General features: G+C 36.1%; 1 protein-coding gene and 1 pseudogene across 2 annotated transcripts; one reads left to right on the plus strand and one right to left on the minus strand.

Moving 5' to 3' along the window:
- Positions 1 to 12,972: 12,972 nt before the first annotated feature.
- Positions 12,973 to 15,273, plus strand: LOC137737636 (ribulose-1,5 bisphosphate carboxylase/oxygenase large subunit N-methyltransferase, chloroplastic-like; annotated as a pseudogene). Its single transcript, XR_015955079.1, has 5 exons — positions 12,973 to 13,455; positions 13,572 to 13,598; positions 13,905 to 14,118; positions 14,217 to 14,750; positions 14,844 to 15,273. The product of XR_015955079.1 is annotated as a ribulose-1,5 bisphosphate carboxylase/oxygenase large subunit N-methyltransferase, chloroplastic-like (transcript).
- LOC137737635 (rhamnogalacturonan I rhamnosyltransferase 1) lies at positions 15,102 to 18,931 on the minus strand. Its single transcript, XM_068477176.2, has 8 exons — positions 18,271 to 18,931; positions 17,497 to 17,564; positions 17,329 to 17,417; positions 17,077 to 17,239; positions 16,432 to 16,721; positions 16,034 to 16,238; positions 15,753 to 15,910; positions 15,102 to 15,679 (listed from the first exon to the last, which is right to left on the minus strand). Exons 1-8 carry the CDS (start codon positions 18,524 to 18,526, stop codon positions 15,409 to 15,411), a joined length of 1,500 nt encoding a protein of 499 aa, XP_068333277.1. The 5' UTR covers positions 18,527 to 18,931; the 3' UTR covers positions 15,102 to 15,408.
- Between the last annotated feature and the right edge of the window lie 3,269 nt (positions 18,932 to 22,200).

Here is a 22,200-nt window from a genome sequence, read left to right on the forward strand (position 1 = left end):
TTAATACTCAATACTTGTATTACCTTATTTATATGTGATTAACGTAGTTTTACTATGGCCTAATTGAAAGTATTCATTTATTAATCATCATAAGATTGTATTTTGCAAAGATTCTATCAAGTAGAAGATCTTTTGGTTCTATTCATAACATTAAATAAAGTGACGACTCATCATACAATTATTACTTGGTATCAAAACTATCTATTTATTTTATGCATGAATTATGTATAATTTAATTATTTTTTGCAAAAATAAATTCTAAATAGTCGGTTTTTAAGAAAATAAACAGTTATTATAGTAAGTTTGTTCGCTAAAACCACATCAGAAACAACTTATTGAAGATGAGGTATGTCCACGAGTGCTGACCAAGTGGTACACCATTTTTTGCAACTTACATTATTACTAAGGATATACGGTTCTCATTAGCTAGATTGAAAGAAATTACATGCAACTAAATGTCAAAATGACAATATTACAAACTAATTACATGACGACATCTTGTTTTGCCTCTTTTCTTCTTTCGCTTTCAAGTTTTCAACAAACCAATTTCTTGGTGAGCAACGCCAAACCCAATTGTCCTTATTATAATCGTAACCATACTGCTCAAGGCAAATATAATAGTTGATGATTTGATTTAAGGAAAACTAATTAAAATGACTTCAAAACTTTGAGTTTTAACGATAAAGACAAAATAAAAGGTAAATTAAATAGTACCAGGATTGACTTTTTAGTTTAAAAATATGATTTTTTTTGTTAAAATAAACAATAACGGAAACTTTTCGTTAAAGTTCTCTTTAATTTAATCACAAGTTGATAATCTTCTTAGCACGGAAGTCGTACGGTGAATCGTATTCAACCACGACCACTACAAAGTGAAAGTACCCAAGAAAAAGTACATAAAAATGATTAATTAATTAAATATATTCATGATGCATTTCAATCTGTTTATTGTAAATCGTGCGGCAAGTTTTCGTCAGATACTGTTTATATTCAATTTTAAATAAAAAAAATTACAATAACTTCTGACTGCACGATGTACAATAAACGAATGTAATTTGAGGATTCTCGAAATCCTCACCAAAAGGATCCGGCGAGGTTCCTCACTCTTTCATTTTTCACATAGCACCTGAAAAAAATAGTAGCATGGACCTGCCTGCCACGATAATCAATTGACTACTCAAACCGGATTGGTTGCATGGCATCGTATGAAAACGTTTTCTTTTGTCAAAACTGTTCTGATCACATTTTAAGAATATCACTTATGGAACGACAGAAAAGACTAACTCCGCTCATGTAAATATATGTCACCAACTACTATGTTACGTAGAGGTTTGTCAAGGTATTTCGTTGGGTATTTGGTGCACACAATAGAGCCGCACACAGGAAAAAAGAAAAAACATGGACAGTAAAGAAACAGAAGAACAAACAAGAAGAAGAGGTTGTAGTCCTAACCGTTTATACGATCAAATACAATAAACCAAATATGCATAAATTTTTTAAGTTGTTGGAATTATGAATAATCTATTACCTTGTGCTGACTCCGCAACTTAATACCACACACAATTCAACCTACGAAACAAAATAACAGAAAGATACAGTGTTTAGAAAAAGGTTGATATTTTGAAACTTGAACATGTGAGAAATCCCACACAACACAAAGGGCCACAACCAAGTAATAAGTTAATATAATTTTGCATTATTAAAGAGTTATAATTTAGGTGCGTATCCTCTGGACAATTAGCCAGTTCCTTCGAATGGGGTCTTGTGGAAAATATGGAAGAGAATGCTTTTTCTCATTATATTTCTCTACAATATTACAATGATATATATACATGATACAAATGTGTAGGTAGGACAAGGTAGTCGTCCAGTGTGTAGGTAGGACAAGGTAGGACGGCTGTAGGGGACAAGGTAGCCGTCCTAGTGTGTAGGTAGGACAAGGTAGGACGGCTTGACGGCTGTAGGACGGCTAGTGTGTAGGTAGGACAAGGTAGGACGGTTGTAGGACGGCTTATTCTTCCAATACTCCCCCTCAAGCTGGATCAAGGAGGTTAATTGATCCAAGCTTGGAGAGCAGACTTTGAAACTGAGGAGAAGCAAGAGACTTCATGAAAATATCAGCAAGTTGATCTTGGCTTCGAGTGAATGTGGTTTGAATTACCTTGGACTGGACTTGTTCCCGAACGTAGTGACAGTCAACTTCAATGTGTTTGGTGCGTTCATGGAACACCGGATTGGAAGCAATATGCATAGCTGCTTGATTGTCACAGAAAAGAGACATAGGTGTGTTGATTGAGAACCCCAAGTCCAAGAGAAGGCCCTTGTGCCAAATGAGTTCACATGCAGTGGAAGCCATGACTCTATACTCAGCTTCGGCACTTGAGCAAGCAATTACATTTTGTTTTTTGCTTTTCCATGTCACGAGGTTTCCTCCAACCAACGTGCAGTAGCCAGTAGTGGATTTTCTATCAATAGCATTCCCTGCCCAGTCAGCATCGGTGTAGGCAATGATTTGAGTATGACCATTGTTTTTCATGACAATTCCCCGACCAATGGAGCCTTTGAGGTATCTGAGAATTCTTTTAACAACATTTAAATGAGCTTCAGTGGGTGCATGCATGAATTGGCTTACAAGACTGACGGCGTAAGTTATATCCGGTCTGGTGATGGTGAGATATATAAGCTTACCCACCAATCGTTGGTAGTAACTGATATCACTGAAAGGTTCTCCTGTCAAGTCCAACTTCAATTTGTTATCTAGAGGAGTACGAGTTGGTTTGCAATCCATCATCTTCACTTCTTGAAGTAAGTCAATCACATATTTCCTTTGACTCAAAAAAAGTCCCTTGGGTGAAGTGGCCAGTTCAATCCCAATGAAGTATTTTAAAACTCCTAAGTCTTTAATTGCAAATTGTTGATGAAGAGAATGTTTAAGAGTGTGAATCTCATCAATGTTATCACCTGTGATGATGATATCATCAACATAGATTAGTACAACTAATTTGCCAACTGATCCTATTCGAACAAACAGGGAGGAATCAGCATGACTTCTCTTGAACCCAAAATTTTCAAGTACCGAGCTCAGTTTGGCATACCAGGCACGAGGAGATTGTTTCAAGCCATAGATTGACTTATGAAGCTTGCAAGCCATACCTGAATTCTGTGCTTGTGGATAACCCGGGGGTAGTTGCATGTAGACTTCCTCTTCGAGGTCTCCATGTAAAAAAGCATTTTTTACATCCATTTGGTACAATGACCATTCATGGTTCACTGCAACAAATAACAAAACCCTTATTGTGCTCATCTTAGCCACGGGAGCAAATGTCTCCTTATAGTCCACTCCAAAAGTTTGAGTAAAACCGTGAGCCACCAATCTTGCCTTGTGTCGTTCAATTGAGCCATCAGAATTAAACTTGATTTTATAGACCCATCGACTGCCTACCACCTTCTTGCCTTTGGGAAGTTGAACTACACTCCAGGTTTTATTTTCATTTAAGGCTTTGAGTTCTTCTTCCATGGCTAGCCTCCACACAACTTGACGATTGGCTTCTTGAAAGTTCCTTAGTTCACTTTCATAGGACAGTTTACTGAGGAAGACTGCATGAGAGTGAGAGACTTTGGAGTAATTTACAAACTTATGAATAGGGTACCTGGCATGGTAAGTTTCATAGTCTTGCAGCCTTGATGGTGGATGTCGATCTCGAGTCGGATTCCTGCGGGGTTGAGCTGGGATCACAATAGGTTCAGCTCTACTCTCTTGTATAGATGTTGTGTTATGGTCATGGGGAACTACTTGTGCTTCTGAGGCTTCAGTGTGGTCTCCAATAAGCAGGTTGTCATTAAGAGTTGCATGAGAGTTCCGGTTGTGAGGTAGTGAATGGACACAGTCACTTGGTTCGACTGGATTTGGCAATGGGAAGAGATCTAGGAAATGCTCCCCCTGACGATTTTGATCTGATGATTTGTTGAAATATGGTTGGTTTTCATCAAACCGTACATCTCTTGAGACAAACATCTTCCTGGAGCACGGATTGTAGCATTTATACCCTTTTTGGGTGGAGGAGTATCCCATGAAAACACACTTGACAGCTTTGGGATCAAGCTTGTCTCGGTGATGGGATTGAATATGAACATAACAGGTACATCCAAAGATTCTCAGATGGGAAAGATTACCTTTTTTTTTTTTTGCATAACCTCATATGGTGATTTTGTATCCAGAACACGACTAGGCAGTCTGTTGATAAGATAGGTGGCTGCAAGAACTCCTTGAGACCAAAACCTCTTAGGCACATTCATTTGCAACATTAGCGCCCTGGTTTTTTCAAGTAGGTCCCGATTCTTCCTTTCGGCAATTCCATTTTGCTGAGGAGTACCTACACAACTTGTTTGATGTATAATTCCATGGGTGCTCAAATAGTTAGTCATATTTTTGGATGTATATTCAGTGCCATTATCAGACCTTAGTATGTGGATTTGGGACGAAAAATGGTTCATGACAAGATTATGAAAGTCCTTGAAAGCATCCATAACTTCACTTTTGAATTTTAGGAGGTACAACCAAGTGGCTCTTGAGAAATCATTAACAAAGATAACGTAGTACCTATAACCATCAAAAGACTCTAGAGGTGCAGGTCCCCAAACATCGGAGTGCACCATCTCAAACAACTTGCTAGTCCTAGACATGGAAGAATTGAATGAGAGTCTAGTAGATTTTGACAAATGACAAATTTCACATACAAGGGAGGATTTGCATAAACTAGGGAACAACGTAGACAACACAGATTCTGAGGGATGTGCTAGGCGTTGATGCCACAACCGATGTTCTAGGTTTGAGCTGACTTGGAACCCCTTTGGAACATTGAGGTCCTCTGAAAAATAGTACAACCCATTTAGGTAATGACCTTCACCAATCAGCTTCTTGGTGGCTAGATCCTGAAAAACAACATTGTGGGGGGAAAAAATTGCACGACAGTTTAGAGAGTTTGTAATCCTTCCTACGGACAATAATTGAAAAGGAAAAGATGGAACATATAACGCTGTGGACTCAACAGTTTCTGAGATCAGTTTAACTTTCCCTCTACCTAGAACTGGCACACCTCTACCATTTGCTACAGAAACTAGTGATGGTTTAGTGTGGCTTTCAAAATCGTATAGCTTAGAATATTGATTTGTCATGTGATATGTGGCACCTGAGTCTATAATCCAAAAATCATGAGAGTGACTAACATTTAGAGCAGTTGAAAGAGCACACATGATACCTGGAATGTCTCCTTGAGGTACATGACTAGATTCAGCTAAGAACCCTGCAAACTGTCCAAGAAGAGCAGTTTGACTTTCCCCAGTCGACGTTTCACCTGTGCTTCCTTTTCTGGTTTGAAGGTAGGTTGAGAACTCATTCAACAAGTCAGCCGGATTGGCTGTAAAGTTCATCGACCCACCGATGGATGTAGTAGCTGCAGCATGGTACTTGTTTGTATGTGGTCTGGCGTGTGAGCCCTTATGATCTCTTAAAGGCTTGTTCTCAAACCTTGGCTTCAACTCAGGGTGCAATATCCAGCATCGATCTATTAGATGTCCAACATTATTATAATGTAGACACTTCAGATCTGGCCTTTTTCCCTTGTATACTTTATCTCCAAATGACTTGTGATTTGTCACAAAAGCTCTAGCCTCAGACACACTAGGTTTTACGTCAACATTCATGACTTTTCTGCGTACTTCTTCTCGCTGGATAGTAGTGCAAACACTTGCAAATGATGGAAGTTCGGGATTCATTAGAATATGGCTTCTAAGATCTTCATATTCAGAACCCAAACTTGCAAGCAAATGAAAGATTTTGTCTTCCTCAGACCTTTTTAACAGTACGGCAGCATCGATAGTGTGTGGTCGATACATTTCTAGTTCGTTCCACATGTTTTTCATGCAACCGAGATGATGAACAAAGGATTTATCACCTTGTTGAAGACTTGCAAGATTCCTCTTAAGATGGAACACTCGAGCAGCATTGTTTTGATTTCCATACATGTCCTTGACTATCTTCCAAAGAGCACTAGAGGATTCTGAAAAACTGAAAATTTCAGACAGCTTAGGATCCATGGAGTTGAGGAGCCACGACATGACCAGCTGGTCTTTGCACAGCCATGCTTCATACTCCGGCGATGCGACGTCAGGTGCTTCAATACTTCCATTGACGAATCCAAGTTTGGATCTTCCTCCAAGAGCAAGAGATATTGATCTGGACCATGAAAGATAGTTAAACTCATTTAACAACACAGAACACAAACGTTGGTTTGGGTTGACTTCAGCTTCTGGAAAACTAGGGCGAGGAGCTGTGAAGCTTTCAGCTTCTGAGTCAAAAAGATTATCTTCTGCCATTATCGAAACGAATGTGCAGAAGAAGAGAACGGACAACAATGGAGTCAGGCCGGTTAAGGTTCCGGCTCTGATACCATTTGGAAAATATGGAAGAGAATGCTTTTTCTCATTATATTTCTCTACAAGATTACAAGGATATATATACATGATACAAGTGTGTAGGTAGGACAAGGTAGCCGTCCTAGTGTGTAGGTAGGACAAGGTAGGACGGCTGTAGGGGACAAGGTAGCCGCCCTAGTGTGTAGGTAGGACAAGGTAGGACGGCTGTAGGACGGCTTGATAGCTGTAGGACGGTTAGTGTGTAGGTAGGACAAGGTAGGACGGCTGTAGGACGGCTTGACGACTGTAGGACGGCTTATTCTTCCAATAGGTCTGATAATTCATGCTTGAACCGACTCAGCACACGGGCGAGGAGATAGTCTTAGAGGAAAGGAGATCAAATTCATCAACAAGTTTGTCTACCAAATATTTGTAAAATTTATGCTCTGATGATGAAGTTATCTACCTAACTTTGGAATTTTTATTTATGTAATTTTTTTTTCTATTAATTTTGGTGGCTGCTAATGAGATTCATGAGGCTCTGTCGTTGAAGGCGGAGTCGAGGATGTGATGTTGGTGGTGGAAAGTCAAATGGCAGAATGGGTGTCTAGAGAAAAATAAATTTATAAACAGTAAAAGAAGTGTATTCTGGGAAGTTTAACAAATTATTTTTGGTGCTACTTTGTACTTTAGTCTAGTGGTATTCCTCTTCATTTGTAAGTGAGAGGTCTTAGGTTCGATTTTTACCAAAGACGAATTTGAACCACATTATTGCTAGTAATAGTGAGGCTTAACCTACTATCCCACTATCTTAGTGTAGATAATATCGTTTGTTTTGCTGTGTGCATTGACCAAAATCTACTAGAAGCAAAGCATTTATAAGAGCCACTCAAATTCGTAGGAGAAAATTAGGTGTGAAAAAATCAAAATTGTCTAAAAACGAAACTTCGATGTACATAAAACCATTCAAATTCTTTTTGCCATGTGCATTGACCAAACTCTACTAGAAGCAAAGCATTTATAAGAGGCAAAGCATTTATAAGAACCACTCAAATTCGTAAGAGAAAATTAGGTGTGAAAAAATCAAAATTGTCTAAAAACGAAACTTGGGTGTACATAAAACCACTCAAATTCTTTTTGCTGTGTGCATTGACCAAAATCTACTAGAAGCAAAGCATTTATAAGAGCCCCGTGTGAATTTAGTTTAAATTTGTGCAGAAAATTCCTTCCCGAACTTCATTTCTGGAAATCAAGTTTAAATTTAGTTTCCAGTTTTCGGTTTTAACCGTCTAAAACAGATGGGATTCAGATTGATGCTTAACGACCTTTCTACATACATACCTATATATATATATATGTGTGTGTGTGTGTGTGTGTGTGTGTGTGTGAGCTCTGAGTGAGTCAAGCGCACGCAAGAAGCTTCTGAGTCCATTTGGGCAGGCTTGATATGATTGATGAGAAGAGGAGACGAGCTCTGTGCTAAAAAATAGAAAGTAAAGGACAAATGGGCCCCAAAACAACGTATGTTTCGCGTTTTTTCTCCAGTACTCGTATCGGAAGCAGTCGCAGTTGACGAACTACTTATTTTCGTACAAAGAGCTTTTTACCTTTTTCTTAATTAGTTTCCACTCTCTAAAGCTCGTTCTTGGACAGAATTAATTAATACTAATTAATACTCAATACTTGTATTTACCTTATTTATATGTGATTAACGTAGTTTTACTAAGGCCTAATTGAAAGTATTCATTTATTAATCATCATAAGATTGTATTTTGCGAATATTCAATCAAGTAGAAGATCTTTTAGTTCTATTCATAACATTAAATAAATGAACGATTTATTATGTAAATATTACTTGATATAAAATTATCTATTTGTTTTGTACATGGATCATGTATAATTTAACTATTTTTTGCAAAAATAATTTCTAAAAAGTCGGTTTTAAAGAAAATGAACAGTTATTATAGTAAGTTTGTATGCTAAAACCATGTGACTATGTTAATTGCAACTTATTGAAGATGAGGTACTCCCATGATATTTCAGTGATGGGATGCCCTCGAGTCCTAACCAAGTGGTACACCATTTTTTCCAACTTATATTATTAACAAGGATATACGTTTCTCATTAACCAGAGCCAGATTGGAAGAATATAAAGTAATACTGTTATTACCAAGTGGTACACCATTTTTTCCAACTTATATTATTACCAAGGATATACGGTTCTCATTTTTTCCAACTTATATTATTTACATGCAACTAAATACCAAAATGACAGTATTACAAACTAATTACATGACGACATCTTGTTTTGCCTCTTCTCGTCTTTCACTTTCATGTTTTCAACAAACCAATTTCTTGGTGAGCAACGCAAGACCCAACTGTCCATATTATAATCGTAACCCTACTACTTTGGCTTAAGGCAAATATAATAGTTGATGATTTAATTTAATCATAAGTTGAATAATCTTCTTAGCAAGAAAGTATTACACCATTTTTTCCAAAATACCAAAATGATACTGTTATTACCAAGTAATACTGTTATTTCCAACTTATATTATTACCAAGATTAAGTACCAAAATATAGTATTTTACTAAATACTGTTATTTCCAACTTATATTATTACCAAGAAAGTAATACTATTATTACCAAAATGATACTGTTATTACCAAGTAATACTGTTATTTCCAACTTATATTATTACCAAGTAATACCAAAACGTAACCCTACTACTTTGGCTTAAGGCAAATATAAAGTAATACTGTTATTACCAAGTGGTACACCATTTTTTCCAACTTATATTATTACCAAGGATATACGGTTCTAATTTTTTCCAACTTATATTATTTACATGCAACTAAATACCAAAATGATAGTATTACAAACTAATTACATGACGACATCTTGTTTTGCCTCTTCTCGTCTTTCACTTTCATGTTTTCAATAAACCAATTTCTTGGTGAGCAACTCAAGACCCAACTGTCCATATTATAATCGTAATCCTACTACTTTGGCTTAAGGCAAATATAATAGTTGATGATTTAATTTAATCATAAGTTGAATAATCTTCTTAGCAAGAAAGTATTACACCATTTTTTCCAAAATACCAAAATGATACTGTTATTACCAAGTAATACTGTTATTTCCAACTTATATTATTACCAAGATTAAGTACCAAAATATAGTATTTTACTAAATACTGTTATTTCCAACTTATATTATTACCAAGAAAGTAATACTATTATTACCAAAATGATACTGTTATTACCAAGTAATACTGTTATTTCCAACTTATATTATTACCAAGTAATACCAAAACGTAACCCTACTACTTTGGCTTAAGGCAAATATAAAGTAATACTGTTATTAACAAGTGGTACACCATTTTTTCCAACTTATATTATTACCAAGGATATACGGTTCTCATTTTTTCCAACTTATATTATTTACATGCAACTAAATACCAAAATGACAGTATTACAAACTAATTACATGACGACATCTTGTTTTGCCTCTTCTCGTCTTTCACTTTCATGTTTTCAACAAACCAATTTCTTGGTGAGCAACGCAAGACCCAACTGTCCATATTATAATCGTAACCCTACTACTTTGGCTTAAGGCAAATATAATAGTTGATGATTTAATTTAATCATAAGTTGAATAATCTTCTTAGCAAGAAAGTCGTACAGGTGAATCGTATTTAACCATGACTGCTACATAGTCAAAGTACCCAAGAAATAGTACATAAAAAATCTTAGGGTAAAGTACAAAAAACTACCTCAATTATTGGTGTCACGACACTTTCATATTTTATCTTTTAAAATTGACAATGTCCTACCTCATCTTTAGAATTTGTGTCAATGTTATACCTTCCGTTAGCTTGGCCGTGTATTTCTTAGTTAAATGCTGACGTGGCTTGATCCGGGACCCATTTTTTATTAAAAACAAAAAAAAATCATTTAATACTATTTAAATATTAAAATAATAAAAAAAAAAAACGTACATAAAAAAATAAAAAATAAACCTCCCTTTTGTCCCTCTCTCCTCTCTCTCTTCCCCATCTTCCTGCAACCCCAGAAAGAAGGAGGAAGAAGAAGAAGAAGAGGAAAAAAAAAAAAAAAAAAACCCCAAACCAAACCCAATTCGTCCCCCCACCACAAACCCAACCTCTTGCAACCCAGAAAAAAAGAGGAGGAGTAAGAAGAAGGAAAAAAAAAAAAAACAACCCCAACCCAATCCGAAGGAAGAAGAAGAAGAAAAAAAAAAGAAGAGGAAGAAGAAGAAGAAGGAAAAAAAAAAAAAGAAAAAAAAAAAGGGAAATCAACTGCTTTAATTGATTTATGAATTCAACTGCTTTAATTGATTTGTGAGCGGTTTCTTCTAACATAATCTAAGAGTATTCATTTATTTCAAATATTTGATTTTCCTTTTGTCAATTTACGCATATAAATACATTTAAAAATGCATTCTACACACACGTGAGCGCGTTCATGAAGGCTAGTGATTAATTAATTAAATATATTTCTGATGAATTTAAATCTGTTTATCGTACATCATGCGGTCAGTTTTCATCAGGTACTGCTTATATTCAATTTTAAATAAAAAAAATTTACAATGATTTTTGACCATACGATGTATGATAATTATGAGCAATTAATTATCTCATGCTGACTCCGCTACTTAGCACCACACACAATTCAGCCTACAAGACGAAAGAACAAAGATAAAGTGTTTGGAAGAAGGTTGATGTTTTGAAACTTGAATACGTGAGAAATAAGAAACATGGGTAATTAGTTATCTGCATATTTTTGGAATTTTTTTTTATGTATTTTTTTTTCTATTAATTTTTGTGGTTGCTAATGAGATTCCTGAGGCTCCTGATGAGTCGTTGAAGGCCGAGTCGAGGATGTGGCGCTGGTGGTGGAAAGTCAAATGGCAGAATGGGTGTCTGGAGAAAATTAAATTTATAAAAAAGGAAAAGAAGTGTATTTTAATAAATTATTTTGGATGTCACATAATACTATAATATAGTGGTATTCATTTTCACTTGTAAGTAAAAAGTCTTAGCAATAATGAGGCTTAACTTACTCCTCAACCATCTTAATGTATATAATATCGTTTGTTCAAAATAAACAACAAATTATTTTAGTTATCCAAAAATATGCGTGAGAGAAAATTAGGTGTGAAAAAATCAAAAGTGTCTAAAAAGGGCGTACATGATAAAACCACTCAAATTCTTTTTGCTGTGTGGATTGACCAAAATCTACTAGAAGCAAAGCATTTATAAGAGCGTGTGAAGAAAAATGGATGGTAGAAGAAGTTGTCCGAGTATTGAAACAATGTAGAGCCCATTTCTTAGTGATTACCCACCCACAACCCACAAACCCATTTCCTAAAGTGGTTATCCCCTTCTTGCTAAACCCATTTTCATCTTAAACCATTTTGGATATAGTTCCTAATTTACGATCAAATTCAGAGATTTTTATTTTATTTATCTATGGGAAAATAATCTGAATAGGCCATGTTTCAATTTGACAACTACAAAATAAAACGAAATTTGAAGGATCAAGTGCCAAAACACATGTAAATTTGGGTCTAGACCCAACATGAGTAGGGCGAAGCTACATAAGGTCAAGGAGGGGCGGCCGCCCCTCCCTTCGCTGGAAATGAAGCCCAAGAGCGAGTACCCGCCCCTCCTCTCTCAAAAAAAGAAGCCTTGTTTTTTGCTGCATTTGCGCAGACGCTGTGCGCGCAGTGGTGAGCCACAGAGACACAAAGAGGTGTGGTTGCACCTCTGGTCATCGAAACTCGACTCTAAGAGTGATAAGCCGCCTCTCTGGACGTCTGATTCCTCTGAACCTACACTGAAACACACTGCCCCCACCAACTCGCATGACCAAACACCACACCGTAGCTAACACGACCACAATCATTCACAAACGGATTGCCTGGTAGGGCACATCTAAAATTGGCTAAATGCATTCATATTCATATTTGGATGAGGATTTTCTAAGTTCCATAGGAATGATGCCAAGTTATTAGGGAAAGTACCACAAAATATGAACGACGTTATAACTTGTTTATATTGACAAATTATGAACGACATTAATATTATTTACCGTCTTAAATGATGTGGTTATCGATACTTTTTGGAAGCTTTTACCTTCTAAAATTCAGCCCCTCCCTCCGGGAAAATTTTTAGCTTCGCCACTGAACATGACTACGATAAAGCGTTTTATTTAGAAAATCAAACACATTTTTTTCTCCCTACGCACACACCTTTTCATTATATTCTTTATTTCTTTATTAATTTATTCAATTTAAAATCATTAGAGAAAAAAATGCGTACAGAAATTAATTACCTAAAATTCTAGTTTTTTTCTTTTTTTATTCTTGAAGTGGCAAAATGTCACATTTGTAATTTTTCTTCGGTCATACGTAAAACCGTTAGCATTGGATTAACAGTTGGTGGCGCATCCAAATATCCTATCCGCATGCACAATCTATAAAATCCACACTGCAAATATCTAGAGAGAGAGAGTGTGTTAGAGAGAGAAACAATGGACACTCTCTTCACTCTATCTTCTTCATCCTCCACTTTCCGCTTCCCCACTCCAAGAACAAAGCTTTCACTAACAAAAAACTCCAACCCATCTCAGGAATCCCGTCCGCCTTGCGGTGACCGCTCTTTCCTCCCCACTGCATGCAATGCGACCCGTCGCTCCCTCCTCCGGTTCAAACCTTCTGGCAGTGGCTCCGGGACGAAGGCGTGGTCTCCAGCAAGTACCTTGCCGCAAAGCCTGCTTTGGTCCCCGAAAGCATGGGGCTCGTCGCCCACCGTGACATTTCCAAAAACGAGGTCGTTTTGGAGGTACCCAAGAAGCTCTGGATAAACCCAGAGACCGTCTCGGCCTCCGAGGTCGGAAGTGTCTGCAGTGGGTGTCGGTTGCTCTGTTTCTGATCAGAGAGAAAAGCAGAGACGACTCCAAGTGGCGGACTTACCTTGACATCCTTCCCGAGTCGACCAACTCGACTGTGTCCTGGTGGGTTTTGGGTGTTGTAGTAATTTTGTTTGATGGAAATTTCGGGTTTTTAATGAGTTTGCGGATTCGATTGTGGGGGTTGATAAAGAATTTGTCTTTGATGGGTTTCAGTTCAGGTCAGAAGAGGGGCTTGATGAGCTTCAAGGGTTAGCCACTCACTACAACTGCAATTCATTCATTTCGGCGTGTCTGGCAGTGCTTTTAGCTATAAATATTCTAAATGTAATTTCAAGAAAACAAAAGCGCTTCTAATAATATTTGGCAGTGTTTTTAGGTAGAAAAACACATGCAATTAGTATGTTAGAAAATCACACCCGGAAGTGCTTCCTGGTGGGAAAAGCACTTTAAAAGTGCTTTCTAAAAGTAAAATGACAGTAAGTTTTATCAAACATGTTGATTGTTGCAACTTTTTGAATCTTTGGTCGGATATTGATTGAACTGAGATTTGCAGGAACCCAACTTTCGAGCACGACAATGAGTGTAAAGGAGTACGTGCGGACTGAGTTTCTAAAACTGGAACAAGAAACCATCCTCCCTAACAAGCAGCCTTTTCCTTCTCCCATCACAATGGACGACTTCTTCTGGGCGTTCAGAATACTCAGATCGAGGGCATTCTCCCGCCTCCGCGGTCAGAATCTTGTTTTGATCCCTCTTGCAGACTTTGTGTAAGTTCTTGAATTCCCAATGCAAACAGCTCGATCTTCGAATATTATGATTCTTGCTCGTTTCCTTGGATATCAAGTAACGCATTCTTTTGTTAGATCAACCACAGTTCCAGCATAACCACAGAAGAACATGCATATGACGTCAAAGGAGCAGCAGGTCTTTTCTCTTGGGATTATCTGTTTTCGCTACGGAGCCCCGCTGCTGTCAAGGCGGGCGTGCAGGTGAAGTTTTCCCAATACGATATAAACAAGAGCAATGCTGAGTTTGCCTTGGACTACGGAATCATAGATTCCAACACTAATCGCAGTGGATTTACCTTAACGCTGGAAATTTCCGAACCAGACCGATTTTATGAGGACAGGCTGGACATTGCTGAGAAAAATGGTTTGGGTGAAACTGCATACTTCGACATATTTTTGGAGAGCTCGCTTCCACCTGCATTGATTCCATATCTGCGGCTGGTAGCTCTTGGAGGGACCGACGCCTTCCTCTTGGAATCTATATTCAGGAACGATATCTGGGACCACCTTCAACTGCCGGTGAGCCCTGCCAATGAAGAGCTCATATGCAGAGTAGTTCAAGATGCCTGCAAATCCGCTCTTTCCGGCTATCCCACCACCATCGAAGAGGTGTTTCTGCCTTCTTTGATATATCTGCATGCTTTAATATATCTGTAACAACTGAATTACAAATCTTTCATTGCAGGATGATAAGTTGATAAGTTGAAAGAATCAAAACTGGATCCGAGGCTTGAGATTGCTGTTGGAATAAGGCAAGGGGAGAAGAAGGTGCTGCAGCATATTGATGGGATTTTCAAGGACACAGAATCAGAGCTACCTCAACCGGAATACTACCAGGAAAGGCGGCTCAAGGATCTCGGCCTCTGCGGGGAGCTTGAAGACACAAGTCTTCTGGGAACCCAAGTAGGGAAAATTCATGTCACTGAGAGATAAGTCATAAATTAGCAGTAGTTTCATCAATGGACAAACGTTTCCATCTATATTCCTGTAAATTATAATTCATATAGAACCGAACACCGCTGAATTCGTGTCAATTTGTGAAATACATGAGAAAACGAAAGAAACATATGGACAAATTGAAAGATTAAAAACGAATGAATACATCTTTAGACGCCCGAATTGGGAACTTGAATCCTTTTTATGCCGCTTCCTACAAAACTCTCATGTGTGTGTACATGCTTCCCTAATATGAACAGCCACACGGATTTGTTGACCCCTCTTTAAGACAATTCTGTGGAAGGTTGATTCCAGATTTGGTCGCTTGTAGTCATCCGATTTCGCTTGAGTTTCCAGGGCTAAAGTCGTCACAATTCGTTTCCTCGCAGAGGCACTCGTGAGGATTTGCGTAGAAATAATCTTCCTCCTTTGGCCTGTCTGCAATGACTCTGCGTCGAGTTGGTTGTCCCATTCTTTTCTCATGAACGGAACGTACAGCGTCCGAAAACTGATTCCACGAATGTGTCCCATTCAGATGCAAGTCCAATAATTCTACAAGTCTTTTCCTGTCGAGCAAGATGCTTTTTTTAAACCCAAGGTACCTGCATGAAATATAATTAGGAAGTGTGTATTTATAGTACACAACCCTGCACCGACTTGTTAATATTTGCATACCTTCGGTGACCTTCAACAAGTTTCGCCATATTCCCATCATATGTAGGAACAAAAGTACTACTAGCAACCGAAACTATAAAATCCAGAGCTGCCATTTGAGATGAATGATTCTGAAACTGCCACAACTCCTCCGGAGCAAGAAGTGTTTCCTTCTTAACCTAAAACAGACAAGCAAAAAGACAGAAGTGTTTAAACAACCATTCAGTGCAACAACTAATATCAGAAGTCCCAAACGCACAATAGTAAAAAGACATGATACATAATTTAGAAGACCAACTCACAATCCGTGGAAATGCAGCTCGTAGCGGACCAAGTCTCCTTTCACTACCATAAATCTCACCAGCTGCTATATAGATTTGTGTGTCCTTACTAAACCCCAAGGCTTGCAATATTAATGCACTCTCCTCGGGTGTTAGAGGACACAAACCTTGAGATCTCTTCTCTTCAGACATTATCTCTTTCTCTCTCCACCAAGGATATGCATATCTGAATGAAACATACACCAATATATATTGCATGTAAGGAAAGCTCAATATATTTTTATGGGAACAATAATGCTTAAAGCATGTCTCTTTTATCAAGCAAACTATAATAAGTAATACTGATGAAGGTTGTTTGTTGGCTGAATTTCAAATGAACATTCCACAAAACTAATAGTCAAGTTTTGAACACGACAAACCTCAATTGTTTGAGCTCGTTAGCTTCTTCTTCAGTGCAGCCATGAGTACAACCCGAGAAAGCCAACATGTCCATTTCGTACCTTAGATGCAAAGCTACAAAAGGTCCCCTTTCTTTAAGTATATGAACCAATTTGTACCCTAAAGCCTCAATCTCGGGAGTGAATTTCAGTGCTTGGAAATTAACACGACACCTAAGTTTCTGAAGATCAAGAGGTATCCAATTGTTTGCCAAACGTGCATCTGTTCTGTTAAAGTGCAACACTTTATGCTTGCTAACAAGCGGCAATATCTGCATAATGGATTCAAGGCACTGAATCAGGAAGATTACTGAAAAATTGAAACTTCTGCATACGGAATCAAATGCATTCAATCAGGAAGCAGAGAGAATAGATAAACTCAATGAAACCCAATAAACGAAAACATTAAATCAGTTTTATCACACAACAATTTGGAATATGTTTTAGTTGCATCTCTACGTTATGCACAAGTGAGTGCATGTTATCCAAAGGATGACAAATAGTTAACAAAACAAGGTATCACCAATTTAGTAGTTAAAAGATGAAGATTCTATAGAAAGTTGTTAACTTCATACAAAAGTCAGATACTTTGTTGGCCAAAATAAACTGGGAAGAGAGTACACAAACCTGTTCAAGATAGTATTTTTCATTTGACCAACTAATAGGAGGCATCTCAAGCGGTTTATGTCCATATTTTCTACTAAACATTTTTGGAAGTCGTCTGACAATTCGGACTTCATCTCGCAGTGAATCAATGAAATGTCTTAGATCAAAGATATCCTCAAAATTACTGCAATAGAAATACCAATAGTTGAAATTAATAAGCTGAAGCGAATCAGTTTTTTAAGTCACAGTTTCATTCAGACCAAGGACTGTTACCTAGGATCAGCCCAGAAAGATGTCTTATCGAGCTCTGGAACAACCAACGTAAGATTTAAAAGCCGGGCAACAGTGACCATGTCACAAATCTGAAATGCAGAAGCTTCGGTCAATAGCTAGACATAGGATAAAGTAATAAAGAAAGGTAAAGAAGAAAACAGCACAAACCGCAGCACGCATTTGATTCAAGCCCCCATTGCAGGAAACTCTAAGAAAACCGTTACTTGTATAATTTCCTGCAAAACTCAGGTCATTAGGCATACATATCCATATTGTATTACCGAGTTCATATTCATATATCCCCGTTATTATAATATTTCAAGATAACATTAAAAAAAATCGCAGTGTAATACTTAGAATCACACAACCTATTTAACAATTTCATCAAAACCTTGAAATAACGAACTTCTCACAAAAGCAGATTTCAAATTCACTATAAAAAGAGTTCCAAAACTATAGTTCTTGTCGGCATTCTTTGATGAGTCATTCTAACAGCCACACTCACCCCATAAAAGGTTCCGAGTCTGCAGTGAGCCGGGAAAAATTAGACAACAACCTATATGGCTATATGAGCACGTATACCTTAAATTCTCCACCAACAACTAAAAACAACCAACTCCCTTCTCTTAAACTCAAATGATCCACACTTATAAACAAACAAACCCGCCAAAGCTGCCAAATCGGTTTGTATCCCTCAATCGAATATCAATTTTCATGGCCTAAACTCTGAGTTCATGAACTAAAGTCCAAATTCATGCATAAGATAATCATAACAAAAGCCGGTAACATTTACACAACTTAATTGAAGTAGAGCACTAATCTCAAATTACCAACTCCAACAATCACATTCATGCTCAATACAAGTAACACCAGCAAAATTATCTGCACCATCCAACAACTTACAGTAAAAGAAAAAGCTTTCGTTTTAATCTAAAAACTCACTGGCGGGGAGAAGAGGCGGCGGCGATGGGACCGCCGGAAGTGGAACCTGCGTGATTTCGGATATCCGATGGGTTATATTCGAGAGCAAATGCGGATGCCATAGCTCCCCAACCGCCACTAACTGAACCAAACACGTCCACAGGAACAAGCTCGAACACACCCGAATGAACCACACCTGCAACCGCGTCCGCCCAATCACCGGCGCCGGAATCTTCTCGCACCGCACCTGTAAACCGCCCTCAGATCTAACCTCCATTCCTCTTTCACACACCACATCGCCGCTTCATCGATCGTTTCCGAAATTCCCAAAACCCCCTAATTCAAATTCAGCTCACGAAATCCCCAATTTCAATCCAGCATTGCCGAATCAGACACACTTGGGAGCCCTCAAAGCCCAGATTTTGAAACGGGAAAAAGTTCAAAACTTTGTGTGAAGAATCGGCGCGGAGAGGCTGGAGGTTGAAATTTCACGAGTTAAATGCATAACCCAATTAAAAATCTCAACGACCCAATGCAACCGCAAGGCAATTTTCGATTTTCCCCTTGCTTCCTCCTTTTTCCGGGAAAATCTTGTGATTTCTCAGCGACGTGCTATGAATTTTTTTTTATATAATTAAAAATAAAAAGAACGAAGAAGAAAATCAAGGAATTTTTGGATGGTGAGATTCTGCTCTCGTTCTATGCTTATATAAGTTGCAAATATTCACACCAGTTTTTTGCTTTTTACAGTTTTACTCGTCTGATAAGTGCTGTCAATATATTTTTGTTAGGCTTATAAAAGTAGTCAGTTAATTTGCACTGCAAGTAGAAAACCAAGATCCACCTTTTATTAGCTGATTCACGTTCTTCTAGATTTAGAAATAAGATACAAATTATATATTATTATAGCGGTGCTATCCGCATACTTTTTTTTTTTTTACTTCTACATACTCTTCTTAATTTTTGGTTATCGAAATTGAACAAAATCAAATAATAGAAATTACATTAAGTATATGAAAGGTAAAACTGAGTGTGAATAACACCACGCACACAAAATATTTCCTATGTAACATAATGATACATTAGGATGAAGAGAATACTAAGAGAACTCTCTAAAAAAATGAGATTTTTCATGAATTTTCCATCACTTCACATTGTAACGTCAATTTCTGTATCCATTATAAAAAAAATTGTATTAAAAACATGAGTTGACAAAATCTATAAAAAATCCTACTTTTGAGAGAATATCCTTAGCGTTCTTTTAGGATGAATCCAAACCATGTACCAACTATGCTATATGTTATATAGTATGAAGTCCAAATTATCATAGAAAATAAAAAAATTCCAAAGCTAATGTATGAAATGGTGGAGTTTAAAATGCATGCATGTCTTTTTCGATACATAAAGTCAACCTCCAACTAATTAAGAAATAAAACAGAATAATTGTATTCATTTTAATTTTTAAATTGATGAATTCAAGGTATAGGAGTCTAGGATTCTTCAAAACCAAGATGTTCTAAGATACTAGGATCCCTTTACCGATCAACGAAGCCTCCGAGGATATGATTTTTGTTGAGTTTTATGGACCATTTTTCTTTGCTTAGGGAGTTCATATTTACTTTTGCTTTCCAATTTTTTATTTTATTTTTTTATTGTTCAACTTGTAACCAGTCCATCAAACATTTTACTTTGTAGTGTTTCTAAAGGATGGTAACAAAATTCCAAATTAAAATCTCTTTGGATTTTATTAAAAAGAGTATATGTATATATTATTTTTTATGGATCATTCATGTATGATAGTTTATGCAATATTCAAATCATTGATGTATATTATAGGAGATGGATCCGTAACATAATTTTTTTTTAAGAAGACTTTGGATGCGGTCCCTAATTATGAATATTCTTTGACTGAAACCTTGTTGATTTTCAATTTTTGATCCAAGTCCTTGAAATTAATGTGATAATTTATTTATATATACGTTACTATATTTTTTAAATTAAAAATTAAAATTTATAGTTGTTTATATTAATGAGATTTTAAATAAAAAACCATAATTTGTGGGATTAAAAATATTAAAATATAAATATACTATTGTGTGTGTGTGTGTCTATATATATATATATATATAAACATTGGTACATTCATCAAAATTAATAACAAAATTATTGTATCAAAACATGGGTACATTCTTCAAAATCACAAAAAAAAAGAAAAAACGAAAAAAAAAAAGATATTAGGCTTAATAAAATTAGTAAATTTCTTCGATTAAACTTAACATGGATATAATCTCAAATCAAAGAAAAAAGAATGTACCCATATAAGTTTAAAAATGGATTCGAAAAAAAATTGAATAGATTATATATATATATATATATATATATATATATATATATATAAGGGTACATTTTACATATAACAAATTGGTATATTTAAGAATGAGTACATTTTAAGATTAAAATTTTGAAAAAAATTACATGAATGGTACATATAATTAGCATAGGTACATTTAGCAAAATTAAAAAAGGGTACAAATAAATAAAAAAATATGGGTACAAATACAAAAAAAAACTTTATAAAATATGGGCACAAAAAGAAATTAATATATGGGTACAAATTAAAACTGAAAAAAAAATTGGTACAAATTAAAAAAGGGTTGCAAATTAAAAATGGGTACAAACTAAAACTAAAAATATATGATAAAATTTTTAACCATAAATATAAATATACTAATTGTAACATTTTTAACATTAAATGAATATATTTTGAAATAAAAAATATTTAATTGTTGAAATAATTAATGATGCTATTAATATCTAGGACCTTGATCAAAAAATGAAAATGAATAAGGTTTTAATCAAAGGAGTAACAAAAAGAAGGATGTGAACCTAATTTCTTTTTTTTTTTATATATAACTTTTGACATATTTTTTTTTGGGGCACACTTCAGAATGTATTTTAATGATCTGAATCATACAATATTCATAGATTATCCTTGCAAAAAAATTAGACAAATCCAAAATCATAAAAACATTCCTCTTTAGTGAAGAAAATGGACGAATATGATTTTACAAAGAACACCAAATTCTTAATCCAACCGTCACATGGTTTCAGATACCATTAAGACATTCATTTGTAGTGAAGAAAATGGACCAATACGGTTCTACAAAGAAACACTAAACTCTTAATCTAACGGTCGTATGATTTCAAATTTAGGTACTTTTTGGTATAAATGATCTTTGAAAGATACCTAAATCATAGACAATCCAAATCATTAAAAAATATTACGAAGTGAGTTTCACAATAACGTATATAAAAAGAATGGTGTGACAAATCTGTCCTTTATTATAGATAGAAAAGTGTTGCGACACTTTAGTATTTCGAGTAATAAACGCTAAAATTACTTGTGTTGCATGGAATTGTATATATAGTACGTGTACGCACAAAACACATGCAACCCTTGATAACAAGTATGAACCATTGACAAATCAGCTGGTTTTAGGTTTCCAATTTTTGGCTATTTTTTTTCAGGAATTCAATTCCCTTTCTTTCAAGTAAAGTCGTTTTGCCTCATTACCCGAAAAAAAAAGAAAAAAAAAAAAAAGAAAAAAAAAAAAGAAGGGTCTGCTTGCCTCATAAGTTTTCGAAAGAGTGATGTCGGCAAGCGGGCAAAAAGCAGTGTCAAGCAACAGCAATTATATTTGTGTGCGTGGAACGTAAGTGAAGGCCAAAAATGTAAAAATGGTTGAGGATGCTTATGATGATTTGGGGAATATATGGTATAGGGATGCTTACAAAGGAGATGCTATTGTGTTGTAAGTTTTAACTTTTTATATGACAGTGCATAATGAGTTTTGAAATATTTTTATAATCAGTAATGGAGTTAGAATTTTCAAATAAGAGGGTCATGATTTCAACCTAATAATTTTTATTGGACTATTTCGTCAAACACCT

This window comes from Pyrus communis, chromosome 13 (genome assembly GCF_041283825.1).
Source record: "Pyrus communis isolate YQ-2024b chromosome 13, ASM4128382v1, whole genome shotgun sequence".
Lineage (NCBI taxonomy): Eukaryota > Viridiplantae > Streptophyta > Magnoliopsida > Rosales > Rosaceae > Pyrus > Pyrus communis.

What these genes read in the sequence shown, in the direction of transcription:
- LOC137737635 (XM_068477176.2), bottom strand. Translation starts at nt 18,526, where the DNA reads ATGGAGGTTAGATCTGAGGGCGGTTTACAGGTGCGGTGCGAGAAGATT. An exon ending in TGAATCAAATGCGTGCTGCG is followed by an intron (nt 17,418 to 17,496) that starts GTTTGTGCTGTT and finishes TCTGCATTTCAG; the next exon opens with ATTTGTGACATGGTCACTGT. An exon ending in GAGCTGCATTTCCACGGATT is followed by an intron (nt 15,911 to 16,033) that starts GTGAGTTGGTCT and finishes TGTCTGTTTTAG; the next exon opens with GTTAAGAAGGAAACACTTCT.